This window comes from Pestalotiopsis fici, assembly GCF_000516985.1.
Source record: "Pestalotiopsis fici W106-1 unplaced genomic scaffold PFICI_Scf_4, whole genome shotgun sequence".
In the NCBI taxonomy this organism is placed as follows: domain Eukaryota; kingdom Fungi; phylum Ascomycota; class Sordariomycetes; order Amphisphaeriales; family Sporocadaceae; genus Pestalotiopsis; species Pestalotiopsis fici.
In genome coordinates, this window is record NW_006917094.1 from 4,002,000 (window position 1) to 4,025,799 (window position 23,800).

A 23,800-nucleotide genomic window follows, 5' to 3' on the forward strand; every position below is an offset into this window, starting at 1 on the left:
CTCGAACTGCCGAACAAATGCCTGTCTGCGCATGAACACGTCCACGAAACTCAGCCCAGTGACCATGTTCACCCAGAACTGACTCAGTTCTTGAGATTTGATATGCACCCGAATCAAATGCAAGCCCAAAGGTCTTGACTACGCAACAACAGTTTCTCAGGTAAGTACCTCACATTCGTCAATCCCAATAGAAGCAATCCTCAAAGTGGATGAGTGTGGAGGCGGTCAGCGTATGTATGATTGGGAGGCGCTCGCTGACCTCTTTCAGCATTTGTGTTACTTTTGTCACACTCAATAGCTTGTCCCTTCTATTTGCCAGGTATGTTTGTTATAGGCTGAGCTGTGACCCTTGCGCTGTGCCTGATTCACAATGCTCATGCGTTACGACGAAGTGCAGTGCTAATAGTGGAGCCAGTCAAGTATAGACGGGGGCCATTGGAGTCTCACTCCTATATTAAGGCAACAACACCCTAGTCGCTGTTATCGCAAGCAAAAATATAGTCAATTGCGTCTCAGTCAGTCGAGAGACTATCAGTCTCCTCCTCAGACTCGAAGCAGCGATCCCGCGTGTTTATAGTGCTGCTTGCGTGACAAATAGCATGCAACACCGTTGTGGCCGGTTCTGACTGAGCAGAATCAAGAAACGTTTGGACCAAACCGACAGACACAATGCCGGGATATCAAACTGAGCCTGAGGACATGCTGAGCAGTGACCTCGCTGCAGCAACCCTGCCCACGCCGTCCGACACGCCATTCCGGACACCATCTAGAAGTTCAAGACGATCGCGAAGATCAGCAACACCCGAGATCAGCTCATCCCCCCCGCCGCCGTTGCCATCGGAAAGGAATGATAGACATTCGAAACGATCCTCTAGAGATGTCGTTGTGGATGAATCGATTAGCATTCTAGACCCTCGTCGATTCACACCGACGCTCCACGCAAATCTCGTCTCTGAGATTCTCTCTTTGCGAAGAGATCAGGAGGAGAAGCTAAAGTTTATTGAGGGTCTCGAAGCTACGCTGCACAGCTCACGCGAAGAGCAGGAGTCTCTTCGGTCCAACTTGCTCAAAAATGCCAAGGAGAGCCGTTCCTTAAAGCGCCAGCTCGCCTTGCTTGAGGGAGGCACCTCTTCTGCGCTAGGTGAATTGTCCCAGGAACGTGATGAGGCTGTCGACGCCATCACGGACACCAAAAAACGGCTCGAGGTTGCACAGAAAAAGGCTCGCAGCCAGGAAGAAGACTCGCAAAGGACTCATGAGCTGTGGGTCAAAGAGAAAGATGAATGGGAGGAGGAGCGCCGCAAATACGAGAGAAAACTCCATGTCGCAGATACCCGACTCAAAGCTATCCTTGACGAAGTGGCGCAGTATCAGGCATCACAGAGCCAGCGCCAACAGCAGAGTGACCCAGACCCAGAGGATGGGGCCAAAGATAATGATGCTGCCAGCATAAGAAGCTTGGGGACCAGCGTGCGATACTCAGTCGTTCCAGATAAGATGAACGGTCATAGTCTTGCGGATGAGCTCAACTTTGACGATGACGATGAATACGAGACCGAGCCTGACGGCAGGCAAAGCGTCATGTCTCAGCAAAGTCGTCACCATGTGCGCAACTTTAGCCGAGAGAGTATCTTGTCCAAGACGGCACAGAAGACGCACCGTCGCAACTTGAGTAGCGAAAGCTACGCTCGACCAGGTAGTGTTGCACGCGGGCGCTTGTACATGAATCAAACCGTGCTCGACAGGCTCGAGGGTGGAATCCGTGAGGATGATGAAACGCCGTCTGCTCCGGCTCCGAAGCCAGAGTATACAGACACCGGTGTGCAATTTTCTCCGCCGCCCTCGCCGAAGATGGCGCCAGTGAAGGCAATGGCAGAGTCTATCAAGACTGGGAAACCCCTTGAAATCGATGGTGCACCAAAGGCTGAATGGGAGGCCAATCAAAGCAGGAAACGTGTGCACGCTGCCAAACCTGTGCCAATTGAGCCACCACCTGTGCTCAGATCAATGGTTTCCACAAGCTCTCAAACTCTGAGTGAACCGCTTAGCCCTCCTGCAACTCCAGTCATGCCATTACAAGTAGTCTCGTTGCCGACAGTCGAGGTGAAACCACTGGAAGCAACTAGGCCGCCCATGATCACCTCTGGTACACAAACCGATGTCTACCCATCTCCCACGCAACAGTCTCGTTCGGCCTCACCACTTCTCGTTCCCAGCATCAGCATTCATCCCCCAACATCTCGGGCATCATCTCCTCGGCCGCATCGTTTGCCTCAATATGTGAAGGATTTCGGCTGCCAAGTGACTATCCTCGAGCCGGTACCAACCACATCGACTGCCATGCAGACGGATGAAATTCGAGTCGATACACGTCTTGATAAATTACCCGCTCATCTTCACCCCTCGGCCATCTCGTCACGCCCAGTCTCACCGAACCCTCCCCTGGCCATGCCCAACGAGGATCTCAAAACTTTCACGCCACTGCCCGGCAACTTGCCTCCTCGGAATCCTCGTCGGCTGACCAGCCAACCAAGTTTTACATCGGATCTCGTTGCTTCGCGACCCGTATCCCCAGAAGAAACTCGTGATGCGTATCCCGGTAACAACGACAATGGTTCTTTGTCGAGCAAAAAAGCGCCTTTCAAACGGCCACACCGGATCAGCAGCCTGTTTACAGGATTCGAGGAAGCCAGCTCCGATGAGGACGATTTGGCAGGCAGCGATTCCGAGTTCCGCACTGCCTTGTCCTCGCCCCAGTCAAAGCCAAGCAAGCATCGACAGACCGAGTCAATCGTAACAACCTCGACCATCGACCAGGCACCCGCTATTCTAAAGCAAGCACGAAACACTATCAAGCAAATGAGTGCCTACAGTGCCTATAATGGCTTCAGCATGGGCGATGAACGGAAATCACATGGCCGTAAGCCTTCTGTCAATAAACCCTCGTCATATCGCACTGGCGTCATGCGCAAGTCAGCCATGATTCAGAATGGGATAGCATCTCATCAAGGGCGCTCACGGAGCCCTAGTCTGCAGAATATGAAAGACCCCCCTTTCCCTATTCCCACGAGGGCGAGTTCGCGTCAGCCTGGTATCAATGTAAACAATTTCAGCGACGGGCAACGCAGCCCCACGAGGTTCGGAGAACCACGGCATCGACGGAGCGCCAGGGGTAGTAGGTCCTACCGATCCAACAGCATACGCAAGGCCCGTTCCGCAGCGGCTCTGCCACGTGGCTCCCGATATCGACAAGACAGCCGTTCACCACCACCGATGACCCCATCAGAAGCACCTGAGAGTCCTGGGCTACCACCGCTGCCAAGAAACGATATAACAACCCCACGACGTGAGAGCAGAGCGCCACGAGCCAGAAGTCATCGCTACCAACCATCAGTCACGACGGCATACACCGATGATAACATTGCGGTTGAGTCTGTTGCCAGCTCTCAACCATCTCAACCGGCTTCAGGCGTTGTCGAAGCCATTGCTCAAACCATGGTCGGAGAGTGGATGTTCAAGTATGTCAGGAGGAGGAAATCCTTTGGTATGGCCGAAACAAAGGCCGAGGAGAACAGCAATGACCGTCACAAGCGTTGGGTATGGCTGGCACCGTACGAACGTGCTATACTCTGGAGCAGCAAACAGCCATCATCTGGCAGTGCCCTCATGGGCAAGGCTGGCCGAAAATGTGAGTTTTTTCTGTGTTGACATGCTCTTCGTTCTTTTTCTCCAGTATCCATGCTAAAATTTGCCTACAGTGACGATCCAGTCAGTATTGGATGTTAAAGACGATAACGCCCCGCCTAGAGGCGCAGGACAGATTTTCAACCGGTCTATACTCATCCTAACGCCTCAAAGGGCGCTCAAGTTTACAGCTGTATCGGCAGAAAGACACTACCTGTGGCTCACGGCTTTGGCCTTCTTGGCCCATTCGCAGCAGGCAGTTCCGGATATGATCTCCCCAGCGGCACCTGCTCCCACGGGCCCAACAGCAGCAAAATTAGCACCAGCGCCTACTCTGGCACCCAACATTGGACCGCCTCCATCCAAAGCCAAGAAGCCCGGCATTCGCGACTCTATTATGCTTAAAAAGAGCAGGAGCCCAACAACACCATCTGACTCTGCTACAAGCCCGAGACAGCTCGGGGAAGCAATTGACTTCAAGACTGATGCCTTGTCTGCAGCCTTGAATCACCAGCGCGATCTTTCGAGGGATGTAGCAGAGCCACCATTGATACCTCGATTCCACGACAGATCCTCGGAAAGAGTGCATGAGCGAGCCAACCAGGCGGGCCTCCACGGTCGCAAGAGAAGCAACACTGGTGGACACATCCCACCGCCGCTGTCTTTCCGTGGCTTTTCATCGCCACAACCTTCGCATCATCGATACACTGACAGCACGGCTGGAAACAGCGTCATCACAACTGGGTCATCAGACCTCTATCAACCATCCACCAACGGACACTCGACCTGGGCCATGAGCTCGGCGGCGTCTCGCTCGCAACGTACATCCGACGCTTCTTCAAGACCGGGTAATAATTTCTTTGAAGCCATTGGTACAATCCGTATGGAGGCGTTCATCAGCCCTCTCGCCTTTCCCAGAGTCGATGAGTATCCCGAAGATGAAGAGCTCCGATACCGAGCTCGTAGACGCAGCAAGGAGATTCGCCGCCAGAGGAGCCGAAGCAGACAACGTGATAACTATGGACCCCGTTCAGCGCGCGGCACAGACGACTATTATGGAGGAAGTAGGGCGGGCGATGAGGAAGATTACTTTAGGGACGATCCCTTCAAAGGATTCTGATCTCGCATGAGAGAGAATAGGCGCTGAGATTACCTGATACCCAGTTGTTTCTTGGATTTTTCTTGAAGCAACATTTGTTTTTTCCAAAATTATAGCTAGGAGTGGAACTCTGAGCATGCTCGACCACGGCCGAAGGAGTCGTCACAACTCCATTAGTTTTCATTTGTCTCTCACCCTCTTCTAGACACTTTTAGCATCACTGCTTTGGCTAGGGGAACCCGGCCGCCCTTCATCTCGGAGATTAGATGGGGCAGGACAAGGCAGAAGGCCAAAGGACAGACATGGCTATTACGGCCTGGATTATTAAAGGCTTCCGTGATGCCAACAAGGCCACGATACATATACCCAATCACATATGCGACATCGCTCCAAAGATAGACTGATGCTCTATAATGTATATAGTAAAATATAAAAAAGAGATTAAATGCATATTAGCTTTTTTCACCTCAGTGTGACGAATCGAGAGATGTCTGGAGCCAAGTAGGCAGGATCATTGGATACGTTGGTGTTGCCAAATGTATAATGCCTGGACTACTTGTGTATTATTATTATACAGTAGCGAGTGTATTGGCGCAAGTTGCAGTCCACATGCACTGACTGAAGAGCCCCGCCAAATGCCCCTCCATTGTCTACTAGGTAAGGTACCGATTTAGCAACGCTCCCCGTGCCGAACCGAAGAAATATCTGAACATTCCCTCATTCAAATTCAACAGCTTTAGTTGCAACTATTTCACGGTTTCAATCAACAAGAAAGTCCCTCGACTATCCAGCTTGTCACTTTCTATATATAATTTAGTTTTCAATCCTCGGGCCACCATAGAAAGACAAAGTCCTCTTTCGATCGTCTTTTAAGTTTTCTTGGTTCTAGGCGCTACACGCCCATTCAACGAAGATGGACTCGGGGTCGGAAACTCTCGAGGCCATGCAGGCGCGCCACCGAAAGGAGCAACGAGACCTCCAATCGCGAATCACCAACAAAAAGAAGAACGCGACCAAGAAGACACGAAAAGGCGTCAATGACGAGTGCGCCGAGCTCGAAAGGGTGCTCCGAGAGCAGCAGGGCGAGGAATTGGCTGTACTGAATGGGGACAAGAGGCAAGAAGTCGATGACCGGGAGGAACTAGATCAAGAGGAAGCTACCCAACAGGCGGCCACAAACCCCGAGACCAATGGCACTACTGCTGTCCAGGACGAAGGACGGGATGGCCTGGCGGACGAATTGGAGAATATATCGATATCGAACGGAGCACAGACACAAGGAGGTGGTCCTGGAAAGAAGCGCAATCGGCAACAAGAACGTATGGCCCGACGTCGCGCGGAGCAAGAGGCCGCGGCTGTTGCGGCTGAAGAGGAGGCGAGCAACATGACGGACCACCGCGCGGTCGAGAAGAAGTACCTGCTGCGGGAGTTTGAAGCCAATGGCCTGGTAGAAGAGGAGATACGGCCCGACGGGCACTGCCTGTTCTCTGCCGTGGCAGACCAGCTTTCGCAAAAGGGAATGGCGCTGGGCAGCAGCGGCGCCAGCAACGCGGACGGCCAGCCACCGTACAAGACGGTCAGGCGCAGGGCAACAGACTACATGGAAGATCACCGGGATGATTTTGCGCCTTTCCTGGAGGAGGACTTTGAGCAATACGTGCGCAAGATCAGGGACACGGCCGAGTGGGGTGGGCAGCTGGAGCTCAAGGCGCTGGCCGACGCATATGGCGTCGAGATCAAGGTTGTGCAAGATGGCCGGACGGAAACGATTGAGCCGGGTACCGGCGCCGCGCCGGGAGAGACGCCGCGGATATGGTTGGCATATTACAGGCATGGATACGGTCTAGGAGAGCACTACAATTCGTTGCGGAAAGCGAGCTAAGCATGGCGATATATATTGAGTTAGTATAAGAGGCGGTGGTTGTTTATATATGTGTGTATGGCTGATATGCTGCAGTCTCGAAATACTATTGTGGTCATGGGATGGTGGGATGAAGCTGGAGATGCCTATAAGAACAAACCTAGGCTTGGTCTCGACCTTTGAGAATACCTCATATACCCAAGGTTAGGTGTCTAACAATGCTATGCTCGCACACGCCGACCTGTTTCAAAATAACAGTATGTTTTCAAGCCACGTCGCGTCATAATTGATGATTATATCATAAATAGGATGATATGTCAATCACTAATACAATATAGAGAAATTATATCGTAGAATCTCTTCGGTAGCCTACCTATTTCGTCATTTGTTGGTGGTGGAGATGTATTATAGAAGGCGCGGGAGCCCAACTCCGCGATTTCGTTGAGTGGGGCCAACAATACAGTCAGTTGGGAAGCCTCGATGAGTCAATCTCGCCCAAAGAAAAGAGAAAAAGAAAAAAGCAAGAAACAGAAATGTGTAATATTCTTGATTGCATAGTAATACACCATTTATTCCTCAAAACTCGTCAATAATAGTGGTTTCGGGACTGGACACGATTGGGAAGGTGGCTGACGACGTTTGGCCGCTTTGCAACTCCAGAAAAAGCTTGTTGCCCACTGATTGACTGATCCGGGGAACGGTTGCGGTTTTCGGAGCCACCCGCTATTAGCACCTACCGGCAGGAGGACGGACAAAAAAAAAAAAAAGAAGAAGAAGAAACGCCCACGTACGTTGTCAACCTCAACGATATTGAATAAGACAGACATTCCCTATCATATCTTTCAAGGCAGTTAGGGACCAGGAACAAGAGAAAGAGACGAGGCCCAGGAATAAAAGGAACCCCGGCAATCTCATCATGTCCTTGACCAACGCATCTCCAGTGGACGCTGCTCAGGCGGCCAAGAGTGCATCCCACATTCTGGCTACCCTCCCGGCGTCTGCACGGAACGACGCCTTGACGGCGATCCACTCGGGACTCACGGCGGCGCGGGACGAGATCCTCGCCGCCAACGCCCGCGACCTCGAGCTCGCTCGCCAGGCCGCCTCCAACGGCGAGCTGAGCCAGAGCCTAGTCGCCCGCCTAGATCTCAACAAGAAGGGCAAGTGGGAGGACATGCTCAAGGGCATACTCGATGTTCGGGATTTGGAAGATCCAGGTAAGTGAATTGACATGTCTGAGAAGACATCCCGATTATCACATCTCCCTCACATGGCAGCTGGGTCATGTAATTGACCTTGACAAAAGCATCCACTAACAGTAGAGACAAATAGTGGGCAAAGTCACGTTGCGGACAAAACTGGATGACAACTTGGATTTGGAACGAGTTACTTGCCCCATTGGCGTCTTGTTAATCATCTTTGAGGCACGACCGGAAGTCATTGCCAATATTGCCTCGCTAGCAGTCAAGTCTGGAAACGCAGCCATTCTCAAAGGTGCGGTTTTTTTTTTTTTCAAATTCAACAGTACCTGAGCCTCCTTCTTGGTCCAGAAGACTGACTTTGCCGTAGGTGGAAAGGAATCGACAGAATCATTCATTGCCATCTCCAAGGTCATTTCTCAAGCTTTGGAGCAGACACAAGTGCCCAATGGTGCCGTGCAGCTGGTCACGACGAGAGATGTGATCCCGCAGCTCCTTGGCTTGGACAGGTATATCGACCTGGTCATTCCCAGGGGCGGCAACGAGTTGGTACGATACATCAAGTCATCTACCAAGATCCCGGTCCTGGGTCACGCCGATGGACTGTGCTCCATCTACCTGGAAGAGTCGGCAGACGCCAAGCTGGCAGCAGGCGTCCTTGTCGACTCCAAGACTACCTACCCTGCCGCCTGCAACAGCGTGGAGACTCTGCTGGTCCAGGAGTCTGCCCTAGCTACACTATTGCCTGTCGCTGCCGAGGCACTCATTGCCAAGGGTGTCACTCTTCATTGCGACGACAAGAGCAAGGACGCGCTCACGAGCAAGCTCTCGGGGGCCGACAAGTTCATTGTCGACGCGCAAGACGCCGACTACGACACCGAGTTCCTGTCGCTGGACCTGGCAGTCAAGACAGTCTCTGGCATCGAGGATGCCATCATCCACATCAACACACACGGCTCCAAGCACACGGACGCTATCCTGACGTCGTCGCAGGAGCTGGCAGAGCGCTTCATGTCGGCCATTGATGCTGCGGGTGTCTACTGGAATGCACCCACGCGCCTGGCCGACGGCATGCGCTATGGCTTTGGTACCGAAGTTGGCATCAGTACCAATAAGATTCACTCGCGTGGCCCCGTCGGTCTCGAGGGTCTCATGATCTACAAGTACAAGATTCGTGGTGCTGGACAGCTGACGGCTAATTACGGCGAGGGTGAGGGGCAGAAGAGATTCAAGCATGAGAGACTGCCCTTGTAAGTATCGCCGTCTTTTGAAGATGACTCTAGAAGGGCAAAAAATGAAAAATAGAATGAGTACAAAAAAACAAAAAGTTTACCACCAGACATTAAGTCTTCATTCGGCAGATGATTGAAGATGTATTATAAATATTTTGTGACCTGGATAGCATTACTGATAAATGAGAACGTCCTTGCTTTCTAAAAATTGCTTCTTTTCACGGATCTAAGCTTCTTGATTTTCAGGCCTTCTTGAGTACCATGACAATTTCTATAATGCGTTGTAACATCTTGTGCAGCTTCTATCCTTACGACGTCACTCCACTTTAATCCAATGTGTACCCTCAAGCCAACCAATCTATACTTGCTTGGAAATCTAAAGCTCGTTCCTCTTTACTCCTTCTTCTCCGTCTCCGTCTTCCCTTCCATGACAATCTTGGCGAGAACCTCCAGATCCAGGTTTCCTCCACTAAACACAACGCCCACATTGGCACCACCGTCACCGTACTCTCTCTGGATTCGGGCCCGGAAATCCTCATTATACAAAGCAACAGCCAAGGGCACGCAGGCACTGGGTTCGACAACCATTTTGAAGCGCTCCAGGACGAGGCGGAGGGCCCTCTTGATCTCGACCTCGGAGACGCTGTAGAAGCCCTCGACGAGGCCGCGCTCGCGGATCACGGACCAGGGCACGGCGCCGACGGGGGTGCGCAGCCCGTCGGCCACGGTCAGCGTCTTGACCACCTCGACGCGGCGGCCGTCGGGGCTCTCGAAGCCGCGCTTGGCGTCGTCGGCGCCCTCGTGCGAGGGCTCGCACCCAAAGACGCGGATCCCCGTCCCCTCGCACGACAGCGCCACGCCCGAGAGCATGCCGCCGCCGCCGCAGGGGGCCAGGATGATGTCCAGGCCCTTTTTGCCCCCGCCGCGCTGCATCAGTCCATCAGGCGTCGTGGTTTTCGCCGAGCCCGAGCCGTCGGCCGGTGGTGGTGACCTTGTCGAGGCCTCTTTCTCGGCCTCGGCCATCATCCGGGCCGCGTCTTCTTGCAGCTCGAGACCCAGCGTGCCCTGGCCCAGGACTATGTCCGGGTGGTCATAGGGCGGGACGAGGCGGGCGCCCGTGTCCTGGATGACCTGGGCGCAGACGGCCTCGCGCTCGACCGAGGTCGAGCCGCTAAAGATGACGTTGGCACCGTAGCCGCGCGTGGCGGCAATCTTGGGCGGCGGCGAGATGGAGGGCATCACAATGTAGGCCGGGATGCCATTAGTCCGGGCGGCAAGGGCCAGGGCTTGCGCGTGGTTCCCTACGCGGTATACATCAGTCGGTGTTTTGGAATAAAGGTAAAAATTAGGTTTGCATCTTGAAGGAGTAATAGTTCCATCAGAAGAGAGGGGGGGGGGGGGGGGGGGTTGGAGGAGTTGTAGAAACTCTTGGGTCTTGATGTATTCAAAGGCCCACGTGTGAGGTTCCAGGGTACCCTCTCCAGGGCGCGATATATTCCCCTGTACAGTCAAAGGTGGGAAGGGGGGTTTTCCCCAGAAGGAAATATAGATGATCTTACCTGAGCTATGCGTCACAACGCCCCGATTTACTCCGCCGCCAGCCTCCCATCCGGGTTCTCTCTTCAACCGTTCTATAGCATCTGCAAGTTTCTGGATATTAGCATCGTCTTTCGTCTGTCTCGCGAGATTACAAACGAGCAGGTGATTCGGTCATGCCCGTAAACCTCCCTGGCTGTAGACTTTGACTTTCCATTCGTCTGGAAAGATTTCTATCTCGGCGAATGGGGGATACATATGTATATACCCACCCATCTGTCTCACTTGCCACTCCCCATCTCTCTGATCACATTCCCATCATGATCATTCTGATAAACTAGTACAGCCGAGCTCATAGACTCATGCACCACGAATTGGGGAGCAATAGAACAGGAGTAGGGGGAAAAAAAAAAATAAGAAATAGGTCCAACTTACGAAAAGCCCCTCGCACCTTGAACGCGCCAATCCTCTGGAGATTCTCACACTTGAACCAGAGGCGCATGATGGGCTTTGCGCCACCGCTCGTAGTCGTCGACCCATCCTTGTTCTTCTTCTTCTCCTCCCACTCGGAGCCCGCCAGCTCGGCCTCGGTCCGCGGCGTGCTCGCCAGCCGCGTCAATGTTGCATTGGTCAGCGTCGGTGTGTGGTGCACATATGGCTTGATGAGGTCGTGCGCCGCCACCACCGAGGCCCGCGTCAGCGGTGGAGATGTGCTCGGGTCGGCCATTCTCTCTTTCCTTTTTTTTTTTTTTTTTTGGTGTAAGAGGAGGATAAATAAGGAATTTGATGTATCTAAGCCTTCTCTTCCCTGTCTCCCTCGTCAACGTCTTTTTTGGGGGGTTTCTGGTGATGGAATTGGGAATAATATTACGAGGGAATAAGAAAATCACGAGGCGTAGAGATTTGGGGAACCTGGTATAGAGTGTTTAAGGTGGAGAGAGCGGGGGAACTGGAGATGCCCATGTGTTTAGATAAGATAGCTGGTCTTTTTTAGACAATGTTATGAGACGCTTCAACTTGTTAACTACAAGAGAGAAAAAGCCGTGTCTTCAAAACTGTATGACTCTATAGGCTTCGATGGAAGGCGATGGACGTTCTCGGCATAACGGGCTGCACAAGTCTCAAAGAGGGCAACTATAGCTCCGACCGAAACCACCGATGTCAATTATTCCTCCGACCGAAACCGATGCAACTAAACCCACCTATTGACTAGGAGTCGGATTGCGAGATATAACGGGATACTGGCCCGGCGGCAAGCGACCAATCCGCTTTATTGGAAGAAGGGGAAAAGTCTGGGGTATCGAATGAGGCTGCATCAATTGCCAATCACAAGCTGCATCCGATAGCGGAGACAGGGCAGTCAATCCAAGGAACAAGAAAAAAACAGGTAGTGTACGACCTTGTCTCATTCAGCTATAACGTGCTGCTGGTTTTTTGAAAGACGCCAGAAAGAAACCCGCTCTATTGTGTAACACCCGAATCAAGTCGAGCCGAAATAGATAACTTTTTGGCCCGTTTCCCAAAGATTCCTCATGAGATTTTTCATGGGAATCCCCATGTACAAGTACAAGCAGAAGCCAATCATGCCCCTCCATCCAGATACCAACCTATCACAAATTGAACACCAACCGCTTACTTCTGGTTCTCGGGACGGAGAGCACTGTGCAAATTATGTTAGTAAAAATTGCTCTCGCAAGGACAATGGGGAAAGAACCATGACTATGATGGTGTAAAATATACGTACCGGACGGCCTTGCCAGCTCTCCAGATCTCGAGGTTGCGGATCTCCTCCATCTCGGCCTCGAACTTCTGTCTGTAGTCCTTCTGGCCGTTGTAATCGAGGGATCGCTGGGTCTCGGTACCGTCGTGGACGGAGTTGTAGAGGTCGTTGAAGACGGGCTTCAGGGCATCCTTGAACTTGGGGGTCCAGTCAATGGCACCACGGCGGGCGGTGGTGGAGCAAGCCTCGTACATCCAGTCCATGCCGTTGGCACCAATGAGAGGGTAGAGGGACTGAGTAGCCTCCTCAACGGTCTCGTTGAAGGCCTCGCTGGGGCTGTGGCCACGCTCACGGAGAACCTCGTACTGGGCAAGGAACATACCGTGGATACCACCCATCAGGCAGCCACGCTCACCGTAGAGGTCAGAGTAGACCTCCTTCTCAAAGGTGGTCTTGTAGAGGTAGCCGGAGCCGACAGCGACACCGAGGGCAACAGCCTTCTCCTCGGCCTTGCCAGAGACGTCCTGGTAGACGGCAAAGGAGGAGTTGATACCACGGCCCTCACGGAAGAGAGAGCGGACGGTACGGCCGGAACCCTTGGGGGCGACGAGGATGACATCAATGTCCTTGGGGACATCGACCTTGGTAACGTCCTTGAAGACGGGGGAGAAACCGTGGGAGAAGTAGAGGGTCTTCTCCTTGGTGAGCTGGGGCTTGATGGCGGGCCAGGTCTCGGACTGGGCAGCATCGGAAAGCAGGTTCATGATGATGGTACCGCGGGAGATGGCCTCGTCGACCTCGAACAGGTTCTTGCCCTCAACCCAGCCATCCTGCAGGGCGTCCTGCCACGACTGACCGTTCTTTCGGACACCGATGATGACGTTCAGGCCGTTGTCACGGAGGTTGAGACCCTGACCGTGACCTTGCGAACCGTAGCCGATGAGGGCGAGGGTGTCGTTCTTGAAGAACTCCTACATTGATTGTCAGTCATCTGAGTTGATATCTCTCGAGTTGATCAAGGAAGCTATCCAATTGAGCCACTTTGGGATGGTAGATGTGCTCAATTGAATTGCCACTTGAACTTGGAATGACTCACCAGAAGCTTCTCCTTGGGCCAGTCGGCACGCTCTGTAGTGGTAAAAGAATTTTCGTCAGCCAAAATTGAGCTCTCGAGCTTGAGCAATGTTTCACGGGGTTCAATGGCGAAAGCGGAAGCGGAAGCGAGCAAAGAAGCGAGTTAAAACTTACCGTAGACGTCCTCCTTGACACCGGCAAAGTCAATGGTCTTGACACCACGGACCTGCTGTCTGGCAACGACGGGACGGGCAGCAGCCTTGGCGGCAGTGGCCCTCACGGCGCCGGAAGCAGCAGCAACAAAGGTGCGGCGCTGGACGGCGGGAGCAGCCAACTGGCGGGCCATGGGCGAGCGGAGCGCCTTGGAGAATGATTTGGAGGCCATCTTTGCGGGTGTGTATTGTGGGAGTGGAGATCTGTCTGGAGGTGAGGATCAGGTAATGAGGAAGACGATGTCTTATTTACTGACGGGACAATTATGTACTATTTTCTCAGTAGAGCGAAGCTCGGTCAGAAATTTTTCTGGGATCGGAGCGTCGAGCAGCTGGTGCTCCCAAGTGGCTCCCCAGTTGCCCAGCGACTTCGGCGCTCGGGCTGTCTGCGGTGAAGCCAGTGTGGATTCTGAGTCCTTGACATGAACCTTACCTAGCTTGTCCAATTGGCCTGTGCTCACTGGGGTATATCGACACCCTGCGCCCGTCGGTCGGACCAATCACGCCCGCTGTCTCCCTAAGCAATAGTGGGATTTTGGGATGCGAGATCGCGTTGGACCAATCTTCTCCCCCCTTCCTTGGCTGGCCCTCCCCAACTCATTGCTCCGTACTTTACCGAGTCCCCAGTCAGACCAGTCACCCAGTGCATGGAGCCCAATAGGTACGTAGATATTGCGCTACACTACACTAGAACTAGACACCAAGAACGGCAGCCATACCCTGGCCGCGCCCGCCGAACATGGGACTCTACAAGAGACGAATCACAACAAAACAATCATAATCTGGTTTTACTATTCGTGTGCTTCGTATTTGGTGGTTGCCGAGGTCATCAAACATCACTTGGGCATGAAATGTTGCGGATACACCTCTGTAGATCGCAGTCTCAAACGAATATTTATCAATCTCTATGGGTGAGCACTCAACTATATTGCCATGCCATGCTACAAATTTGCTTGCGAAAAGGGAAATTAGAACAAAATGTGACAGACGCTGACCTGCGACATGATGACTCGATGCCAGACCTGACGAAATCTCCATCGTGACAGTCTTATCTGTCTCTCTGTGCGCTGCTGGGAAAGAAAAACGCCACAAGCAAATGCATGTATGAACACTTCTAGGTTCTAGGTACGTACTATTGATTTGCCGCCTCGAAAGACGACGACCCCCGGCATCAACTTCAATCTATGTGTCAGGAAGGAGGAAGAATCCCATTGCTCCTGATCTCAATCCCCTGGCCGCCAGAGGGAGGTGTTGGGAGAACATGCCAAAGAGGCTCAAGTTGCGCAAGTCGCCGAGCCTGATTATAGAGACTAGGTAGGTGATTTGCAATAATCGGCGTGGGACGGCCGACGATATCGGACTTCGTGGATCGCGCAGGTGACGACTGCGGCCTTGAGCTGCCTTGAACCGCCGAACCTACAGTCTGACCGGCATCATAGGCGGTACCGGCGTAGTTGGCGGGCCGAATGTATTGTCATGACTCCGAGTTCGTCAAGGTGCTAATCGATCAAGACTCGCGTGTATTCGACTCCCCCAAACTTGCCGCCACTCATTGAGGTCGCTACATTCTGTTCGAAGCTGGTCTTGCCGCGGCGCGAGCTCTCATTCCTTTTACTGTCCGACAAATCTTTGGCGGCATCCTTGTTGAGAGGGTCCAGCTCGTTGGGATGGTCGAAGAGGAACTGGAGGCCAATGAAGACGGCGTTGAGGTTGAGGACAGGCTTCCATTCTTCTCGCAGGATGTTCAGGCACACCTTGCCTTCCAGGTCAATGTTGGGGTGGTAGATGGTCGGTTCGCAACGGACTTTGGGCGGCTCGTGAGGGTAGGACTGGGGAACGGCAACGTCAAAGGAGAACTGGCCGCCAACATAGTAGCCGACGTCAGGTGTGATGATGACCTTGAAGTTCAGAATGTCGTCGGGGTCGGCATACTCGAGTTTCATGGTCTTGGGTAACGACAACTCGGCCAGATCTAGCAAGTCAAACGAAGCATGTCAGTCTCTTGTAGCGATGGCTACCACTCGTGCCGGTTCAGTCGCTTCAGATTGTGTGCGTCTTACCCTTGTGAACTCGCAGCTCAGCAGCCTTGACCTTCCTCTTCTTGCCGCTCAGCGCATCGGCGTTGTCAGCCTTTTGCTGCTCCTTTTTCTACAAGCTGTTAGCCACGGCCGGTCTGTCGAGAGATATCGCCGCAACTGCATACCATAGACCAGATCTTCAACATCTTGGCGGTTGTGTGACGTATCGCCGCGGAAAAAGCTGATTGACACAGGAATGTTTTCAGTGACTATAACGGCGCGGGGAGATTGGGACGATAAGTCGCAACGTTGTGGCGGTCGGTCGCGTGTGGTCGGTCACTGGTTGGTGGGGTAGACCGCCAAGGTAGATAGGTACCTTGTCAGGTAGTGGTCAATGACAAAAAAAAAGATGACCAGATTCCGTTGTCCTTGTTGCTTATTGTTCACGAAAGATGGAAGTCCCAGAATTCATGAAGGTCCAAAGTACAAGAACCAGAGTATGTATACGGAGTGACGCAACGCGAAGATTAAAAAAATAAAAAGTTCCTAGGCAAGCCTCGCCACGTCCTGGGGGAAACAAAGAAGCCGTTTGGGTCTCAGCCTGGTAAACGCTCCTTCCGAGTCAGGCAGATACATGGCCCGTGCACGATTATTGTCACTGCAAAATCAAGCAAGATTAAAAATAACGGATGAGTATTTGAGTTGCCTGATTGCTTCGCTCACGTGCTCCCCCCGTCCTACATCTTGCTTGGACATTGTAAGTTCAAACAACATCGATTGATTTTTACTTTGAGTGTGCATATGTGAACATTTTGAGGTGTGTTACGTCTGCCAAAGCTGCATCAACGATACCGATAAGAGAGAAAGCTTATATTTGTACTAAAATGCATTATGTATTCGTGACAAATTACATGAAATACCGGATCTGGTCTCTAAAAAGGGAATTATAGAACGCCTGAAACAATGCCACTCATTGCATGAAAGAGTGCCTGATCCTCGGAGCCAGCGCACCCTCTTTTTTTCTTTTTAATTGACCATGGTACATCCTAGATCCCAACCGAAAGATCTATCTTCCATTTCATATCCAGTACAGCAGCAGTTAGTTGTTGTACTCCCGGAGACGCCACATGCTCGTCGTAATCAGCCCCAAGCGCTGCTTGAAAGGCGGGTATTATAGACCGCTGCGGCTTGCCAGCAGAAGCCAGTTTATCGTCGCGAGAAGCAGCACATGAGACCAGTCTTTCCAAGGAACCACAAGCAACCAACGAAACGGACGAATGCGAGGACGGCTGTGGAAATCAGCAGGAACTGGAAGTAGGATGCAGTTCTCGCGGTAGTGGTAGCCTGTTGCAGGTTAGCTTCAGCGAATTTCATGAAGAGGGTGTTTGGTTGTGCATTGCTAGACTTACTCCGATACCAAATGTGTTGAAGCTGTCGCTGGTGAGGACGACAATAAGAAGGGCGTTCATGAAGAGCCAGGCCAGGACCAGAGAAGTTCTGAAAGATTTGTACGAGTCGTCCAAGTCCTTCTCATCGCGCTCCTCAACCTCCACAAAGGGTGCAAGGGCTCGCTTGACTGTAGCCTCGAACTGACTATCAATATCCTCTTGCGGCTTGTCCACCTCCTCAATGGCGGCTTCACCCTTCTCTGTTTTGACGACTTGCGCAGACGGTAGAGCATCAGCCTTATCAGATCCCTTGGTACCCCAAGAAACATCGTGCCAGTTGTTGAAAGCGTAGACCATAAGAATGTTGATGTAGGTCGACATCAGAACCAGGTATGCCGGGAAGGAGTGGAACATGTGCCATGGGTCCAGGTACAAGAACGAGGCGACATAGTACAGACCAAACGTGGCAAGCAGAGCGAGCAAGATGATAGCAATCTGAGACTTTCCTGTCAATAGTTGGGCTAGATCGTCACCAAGATTGATGTCTGGATTGGTGATGAACGCATTGATGACCAGGTAGAAGGACAGAATGAGCAGATACATCTGGACGAAACCAAAGTAGGCAAATGACAGAATGTACTGCCACTTGGAACCCTTGGGACGGTTACCCAGAGCAAGAATGAACTGCATGATGACAAAAGCCACATAGAGATACTTGAGGACCAAGTTGATGATAGGCGTGGCCGTATCACCAAAAGGCCAACCATGACGTTCAGAGCTGACAGGGCCAGGAGCGGTGGGAGTACCGACAAGATCCATGATAACCGTTGTAGTGAGGTAGTAAGAAGCTAGAGAGAACCAGGTAAAGATGACCTGTGCAACGTTGTAGATCAGTTGCACGTGGAAGAAGAACATGCGGACAATGTTGTGACCACTCTTGTACATACGACCGAAGTGCATCAGCGAGTACAGAGAGGCGGCGAAGGAACCGTTCAGCCATCTTCGTCGCTGCGAGATGAACTCGGGTGCTCCTTCGGGAACATCAGTCTCACCCTTAGCAGCCTTGATGTACGTCAAATGCCATTTGGAGCCAGCCTTGGCGACCAGCTCGAAACAGAGGATACGATCCTCGGCCAAGAACATGTTCTTCTTGAAAATGTTCATACCCTCGATACCTTTCTTACCCAGTATCTTGGAGAGTGTATGATCACCGTGGAAGTACTGCTCCAGAGGACGACCCATAATGGCACGGAATCGGTAGGCGGAGAAAGCACCGGGCAACACGGAGACGTATCCGAACGAACTCTCTAGGGGCTTATCCAGAATGTTGGAGATCTTGTACTCAAAGTTCTGGACAGCGACCAATGGGTTCAGCAGCTTCTTGCCGCCCTTGCCCAACATGGCGTGAATTTCACCACAAGCACCACCGAGATCCTTGTCGTTGTAGAAACCCTCCCAAAGAGCGAGCAGAGACTTGGCTCCGGGCTTGGTACCTGCATCGAGCAGAATACAGACCTCGGGGTTGAGGATTCGGCCAAAGGCATTGAACAACCAACGATGAGAGTTGATCTTCTTGGTGTTCTTCTGCTTCAAACAGAAGATCATCTGCACAGGTGGCAACGTCTGGGGACTGTCATCCATGGGCCGAATAAGCTGCTGGTTGGGCGTCACGGAGAGTTGCGTGGTGTACTCGAAGATGTGGGCAACGGTCTCCTTGCCGTTGACGTCCTTCTTGACAACACCATCCTGGTACACACCAACGGTAGCCAAGACGTCAAGACCTTCCTTGTCGGCCTTGTCGATACCGTCAAAGACCATACAGACAACAATCTTCTGCCACGCGGGACCTCCCTTGTTCCAGAAGGTGGACTTCTTCAGGTTAACAATGTCGCGGATGTTTTGCATGACACCGTGGAGGGTACGGGACAGAAGCATCTTGTCTTCGTTGTAGTAGGTAATTGCAATGAGCAATTCCGTGTGTCTGTTGTACATTCTTGGTCGCAAATCATAACCGTTCTTGAGGGTGAAGTCGTTGGGGTCGCAAGTAGCTGCGGTATAACGCATGTTGGTGAACTCGCCAGTTCCGCCCTCAACATCCTTGTACTTGGCCTGGACAGCATTTCGGATGGCACTGGGTACTGGGTAATCGATACTCAAAACTGAGCCCTGCACCAGCTTGACCTTACGGGTCTGGTTTCGCTTCAAACCGCCGCCGCCGCTGCTGGGCCCGCCAGGCTGCTGACGTCGGACCCAAGCTTCGTCACCGTCAACGGTGGAAGCGGGTCTGCCATAGCCGAAGCCACCGTCTCCAAGTTCCGAAGAGACGCCATAGGAGCCATCACCGGAGTAGCCCTGGCTGTATTGCGGAGGAACGGGTGTGGTAGACGCGCCGGGGGCGTACGACTCGGTCAAGCTGTATGCAGAGACAGGTCGTGCAGGAGGAGTGCCCGTGCCGAGGCGATCTTGGTCATACTGGTACGGTGCCTGACCGAGCAAGTGACGCTCGGTCTCATCCTCGTCTTGGTCGTGAGGAGGGAGATGGTACTATATGGGAGAAAGAAAAGGACGCAGGTTAGCTGGCTGGCTGGATTGATGGCATAATTCCCGTTTGGCAATTTCTTGATTTTTGATTTTGTATACTTACGGTGCTGCCAGCAGGCATGTCTTGGAGCTGGTGCCCACCGCCATACTCATGGCCGCCGCCCGCGCCATTGTAAGCCATATCTGCGGAACGGCACGATAGGCCGTTTATCGAAAACGAAAGACGATGGTTTTCGACTGTTTAAATGGAGGTTTCGTCTGCAACAAGCTTTTTTCAAAGTTGTTGTTCGGCAGGAAGGTGGTCACAGGTGTTTGTAGCCAGACAGGCTTTTGGGGTAAAAGCAGGATCCAGGGGTTGACAGCTGAGCTCTCCGCTTGGGGGAACAAAGGAGTTTTTAGCACGAGGCCCAAAGAAAGAAAGAATGGGGCACCCTGCTTGCAGAAAGCGCGTGGTAGGTGGGTGAAAGAAGACCGCGAAGAGTCTTTTGAATTTGGTGATGAATCACACCCAGATCTTCCGTATGGCAGAAGAGTAGCTGCTTGGGAGTTTTTGCAACAAAAATGCTGAAGCAGAAGCAGAGACAGGGACGAGAGGACTTCAAAAGGAAAAGTGAGATACTAGAGATTCAAGTCTCGTATTTTTTTCAGGGTTGTCAGGATCAGCATCCACCCCCCAGATCAGTTCAAGCAAAAGTCCAGTGTCTATGCTGTTAGTTTGCGGGATAGGGGATGCTAATTGGGCCAAAAAGCACCAGCACACTGACTGTGGCTTAGCCGCTACCTAGACACGCGAAGACGCAGATTGTACACGAGTTGGCCGCCGCGTCCACCCTTTTTTTTCTTCTTTCTTCTCCCTCTTCTTTTACATTGCCCCCCGGATGATGCCAGCAATACACGAAGCAGGTAACCATGTCCTGGTTGCTTTTCAAGGTTGCCAGGATCCATCCCTTCTGTGCACTTGGTAATTCGCCATGCGATGCTCAAAACGTGCTCTTTTGTTGCAAGTGTATTTTGTCTTTGGGACTACATACCTATCTACTATGTACGCCAGAGAAAAGCCGAACGGTAGGTAATGCAAATGCAAAGCACGCTGTAACCTACGTAGTTTTGCTGGTCTTCTTCCAAGGTTTCCAGAATATGGCACCCAGAGCATGGTTACATTACTAGCATGAAGAAAACCCCCAATCCAGTTTCTTGACTCCAATGTCTCAGCTATTGCTCAGTGTACGGCTGGCTCACTGGAGCGCTTGGTTCCTACGTCACCGCCTCTCCTTTTTCTTTGTTTTCTTCCACTCGGAGGTCTCCCCCAATGAGCAGCGCATGAATCGCAAGCTAGTTCTGTATGTAATATGGATCTGCCGACAACCCGCGTCCATACACACACAGTATAGTATCCCTCTTTTTCTTTTTCTTTTTCCCTCGTTTTGCCCTGGACAAGTTCCCTCATCAGTGTTGTCTATCCGCGAACGCAGGCCCCCCCAAACCGAAAAGTCGCAAGCCGCCGCCATGAGCAAGAACCAGCATTGGTACATTACCATCTGGTCCTATTACTCTCCCATTACCGCAGCATCACACTAGAACCGACTTCCTTACCTTTAGGCCAGGGCAGCAATACACAGAAATAACAACAGTGTTCTGACCTGTCGAGGCTCATCAGCCCTAGCGCAGCACTTCCCCTGTCACGCAGCGATTTCTCGTAGGCGCTTGCGTGCGCTGACTGAGACCGGTTGGTACCTAGGTAGGTAGTGGCTGCCTCCAACACTCCACTGAAGGTCCGGTTGGAAATGGTTTAGTTGCAGCCAGGTGAAACAAGACAAGTCAACTCATATTTAAACATCAATCTAGTTTGCCGAACGCCCTAATAAGCTGGTAGTCACCACAATCGATGTATGTAAACAAATCAACTTGCCCTTCACTCGCAATTCTTCGTCGCATTAGGGACGGATCACCACTTCGTGGTTGCACAACGGCCCTCATTATGGCCTTCTTTGCTGGCATACGAGCTTGTTGCTGTCTTCCGAGATCATCCACAGAGACGGTTGGGCACAGCGCAATCAGGGGCTGTTTTTTCCTCCAGGGGCAACCAAAAATAGCAGCATCATTGGTTTTCGGCCAGTGGGTCCATGCTCCAACGACGGGCGAGGCGGTGCAAGCTAGCGGCCTCTCCGCTTTGTGTTGACAACTCAAATTCATTTTCCTTTGCGACAGCGCCCGCCGGCCGTATCGTCCTTTGCAGCCACCTGGCGCCCTCCGAAGGGGAACGTTGCTCCAGTCGCCGCAGGTCGTGCGTCGGACGTGCTCTTGCTCCGTTCTGTGCTGTGCGGACAATGGTCAGGAGATGGCCTCACGTCAGCAGCACACAGAGCGCAGTCACATACGACCAAGTGGCTAATAACTCAGCCGAGATGCCACTCGAGCCTGGAAAGGTGAGAAGTCTAAGCGGCCGCAACTTTTCATATAGATCCTCGAGTTTCCCGTATGGCATCCACTCAGTTGTGCTGCTGTCGCTAAGCGGCGGGGGCGGGACTGTCCGCGCACATATCCATCACCAGTTCAGCTTTCCTGCTTGTCTGGGTCGAATATGATCTCGCGACGAGAGACTTTATCTACCAAGGCAAAGCAGGATGGCAGGTTGTGTGTGTCTTTGTAATGTTTGTACGATTTAAGCTTCGGTAATCATTGGGTTGCTCTGCTTACTCGGCTCGTCCACTGAAGACGGTTCAGAGTCGCCAAAACGATGGAATCCAAAGACTGCCATATACTTATGTCGTAGCGACTTTACAGCAGCGCCGAAAATAATGGCCGGTGCATGCCAACAAAGCAAGTGCAGCGGAGACTTGAAACAGACGAGATACAATGTCAATTATGCCAGCCTTGTAGGTCGGCGTCACAGCTCTTACACAGGAGCACGCAAGTTATAGCAATGCGTCCGAATTGATTCAAGATTGCAATAGTCCTCTTTGCCGCCCAGAGACTGTGTCAAGTAGTCCTTGGTTTGGCTTTTACTACAAATTGAAAGAGAATAACAAAAACTCTCCTCTGTTGACGAAATCTTCATGTAGTGGAGGAGAAACAAAAGAGGACAATGTGTTTTAACTAATTGCGCTTTGAACATATGCTGGCACCAAGCAACCAAGGTATGTGTCGCAATACCCCAATTAATAACACATGCCGAAAAGAGCACAGGTTTTTGCCTTTTATGGGAACTGCCATCTCAATCGAAGTGCCGCAATCCCTGACATCGAGATCAGTAGCACAAGACCAAGATGCATAGGCATAGAAGATGGGATAGATGGGTTTATAAGAGAGCCCATCTTGTCTTGCTTCTTTCGCAATCTCAGACACATCGCAAAGCTATCAATTGTAGCTTGCGCGGACTTGATTCAGAGTGACGTCTGCCAGCTCGAGCTATCGCAATCCCGTGGCCCCCCGGGAGCTGCCACTTCGGGAACGCTCTCTTGTCACGAGAGACTCGACGGTAGGTAGCGCATCTCGGGCACTCTTTATTCTTCAGTGCCGAGAAGTCGCAAGGCGGGGTTCGGAGCAGAGTCTTAAATTAAGTTGGCAGCCGCCGCTCAGATACGTGAGACCCGTGTGGCCTCTGGCGTTGTTGCGCTTATACCCGTGAGTTCGGATTTCAATGCCAAGAGAATTGGCTGTTAAACATTGTCTATTGATTGGGTCGTGGTTTCATGAATGACAGATTGAACAGCAACAGTAAGCGGCACGATACTTTCTGTCCAACGGGATTTCATTAGAGGAATCCTGGGATCTAAAGGTCATGCAATATTTCAATTTTCCGTAAAAGCGCACATGGCCAAGAGAAGTAGGAGCATCCCAACGGTCAGAGTGTACGCAGACAGTACATGGTACTTACGTTATGTATAGAGAGGCCGGAGGGGAAGTGAGTGTTCTCGACCGTGTCGATCATTGAAAGCCCACGTTCTTTGTCCAACATGCAAGTCAAGCGGGCTGGCGGGCGCAAAAAAAGGGCTTTGGAACAACGGAAGAAACCATTGATTTACCAAGAGATGTAATCACCCCTTGGGGTAAATGCTTACAATGCAGTCCAGCGGCCGGATATAATTCTTGGCATTAGCCAGACACGGCCATAAGCCTCGATTGAGTCTATATGTTCACGGTTGGGAGTCGAAGCAGGAAATGCGAGTCACGGAGGGATACCCTCCTAAGAGCAGATGAGCGAGCTAGCGTCCAAGGGCTTGAGCGAATAGCAAG

At 52.0% G+C, this 23,800-nt stretch overlaps 7 protein-coding genes across 7 annotated transcripts; 3 read left to right on the forward strand and 4 right to left on the reverse strand.

Annotated features, from left to right (window-relative positions):
- Window positions 1–669: 669 nt before the first annotated feature.
- On the forward strand, window positions 670–4,804 carry PFICI_07195 (uncharacterized protein; the record flags this gene model as incomplete). Its single annotated transcript, XM_007835776.1, has 2 exons — window positions 670–3,688; window positions 3,759–4,804. The coding sequence occupies 2 exons, from the start codon at window positions 670–672 to the stop codon at window positions 4,802–4,804; spliced, it is 4,065 nt and encodes a 1,354-aa protein (XP_007833967.1).
- Window positions 4,805–5,696: 892 nt separating this feature from the next.
- On the forward strand, window positions 5,697–6,665 carry PFICI_07196 (uncharacterized protein; the record flags this gene model as incomplete). The annotated part of the gene is made up of 1 exon (XM_007835777.1): window positions 5,697–6,665. The coding sequence occupies one exon, from the start codon at window positions 5,697–5,699 to the stop codon at window positions 6,663–6,665; it is 969 nt and encodes a 322-aa protein (XP_007833968.1).
- Window positions 6,666–7,560: 895 nt separating this feature from the next.
- Window positions 7,561–9,097, forward strand: PFICI_07197 (putative gamma-glutamyl phosphate reductase; the record flags this gene model as incomplete). Its single annotated transcript, XM_007835778.1, has 3 exons — window positions 7,561–7,861; window positions 7,977–8,138; window positions 8,214–9,097. 3 exons carry the CDS (start codon window positions 7,561–7,563, stop codon window positions 9,095–9,097), a joined length of 1,347 nt encoding a protein of 448 aa, XP_007833969.1.
- Window positions 9,098–9,468: 371 nt separating this feature from the next.
- PFICI_07198 (uncharacterized protein) lies at window positions 9,469–11,338 on the reverse strand (the record flags this gene model as incomplete). The annotated part of the gene is made up of 3 exons (XM_007835779.1): window positions 9,469–10,376; window positions 10,635–10,715; window positions 11,047–11,338. The coding sequence occupies 3 exons, from the start codon at window positions 11,336–11,338 to the stop codon at window positions 9,469–9,471; spliced, it is 1,281 nt and encodes a 426-aa protein (XP_007833970.1).
- Window positions 11,339–12,243: 905 nt separating this feature from the next.
- On the reverse strand, window positions 12,244–13,790 carry PFICI_07199 (Ketol-acid reductoisomerase; the record flags this gene model as incomplete). Its single annotated transcript, XM_007835780.1, has 4 exons — window positions 12,244–12,271; window positions 12,356–13,302; window positions 13,428–13,459; window positions 13,580–13,790. The coding sequence occupies 4 exons, from the start codon at window positions 13,788–13,790 to the stop codon at window positions 12,244–12,246; spliced, it is 1,218 nt and encodes a 405-aa protein (XP_007833971.1).
- Window positions 13,791–15,116: 1,326 nt separating this feature from the next.
- On the reverse strand, window positions 15,117–15,841 carry PFICI_07200 (NEDD8-conjugating enzyme Ubc12; the record flags this gene model as incomplete). Its single annotated transcript, XM_007835781.1, has 3 exons — window positions 15,117–15,589; window positions 15,678–15,765; window positions 15,821–15,841. The coding sequence occupies 3 exons, from the start codon at window positions 15,839–15,841 to the stop codon at window positions 15,117–15,119; spliced, it is 582 nt and encodes a 193-aa protein (XP_007833972.1).
- A 1,000-nt stretch (window positions 15,842–16,841) lies between these two features.
- PFICI_07201 (Chitin synthase 1) lies at window positions 16,842–19,745 on the reverse strand (the record flags this gene model as incomplete). Its single annotated transcript, XM_007835782.1, has 3 exons — window positions 16,842–16,979; window positions 17,045–19,567; window positions 19,668–19,745. The coding sequence occupies 3 exons, from the start codon at window positions 19,743–19,745 to the stop codon at window positions 16,842–16,844; spliced, it is 2,739 nt and encodes a 912-aa protein (XP_007833973.1).
- Window positions 19,746–23,800: the final 4,055 nt, after the last annotated feature.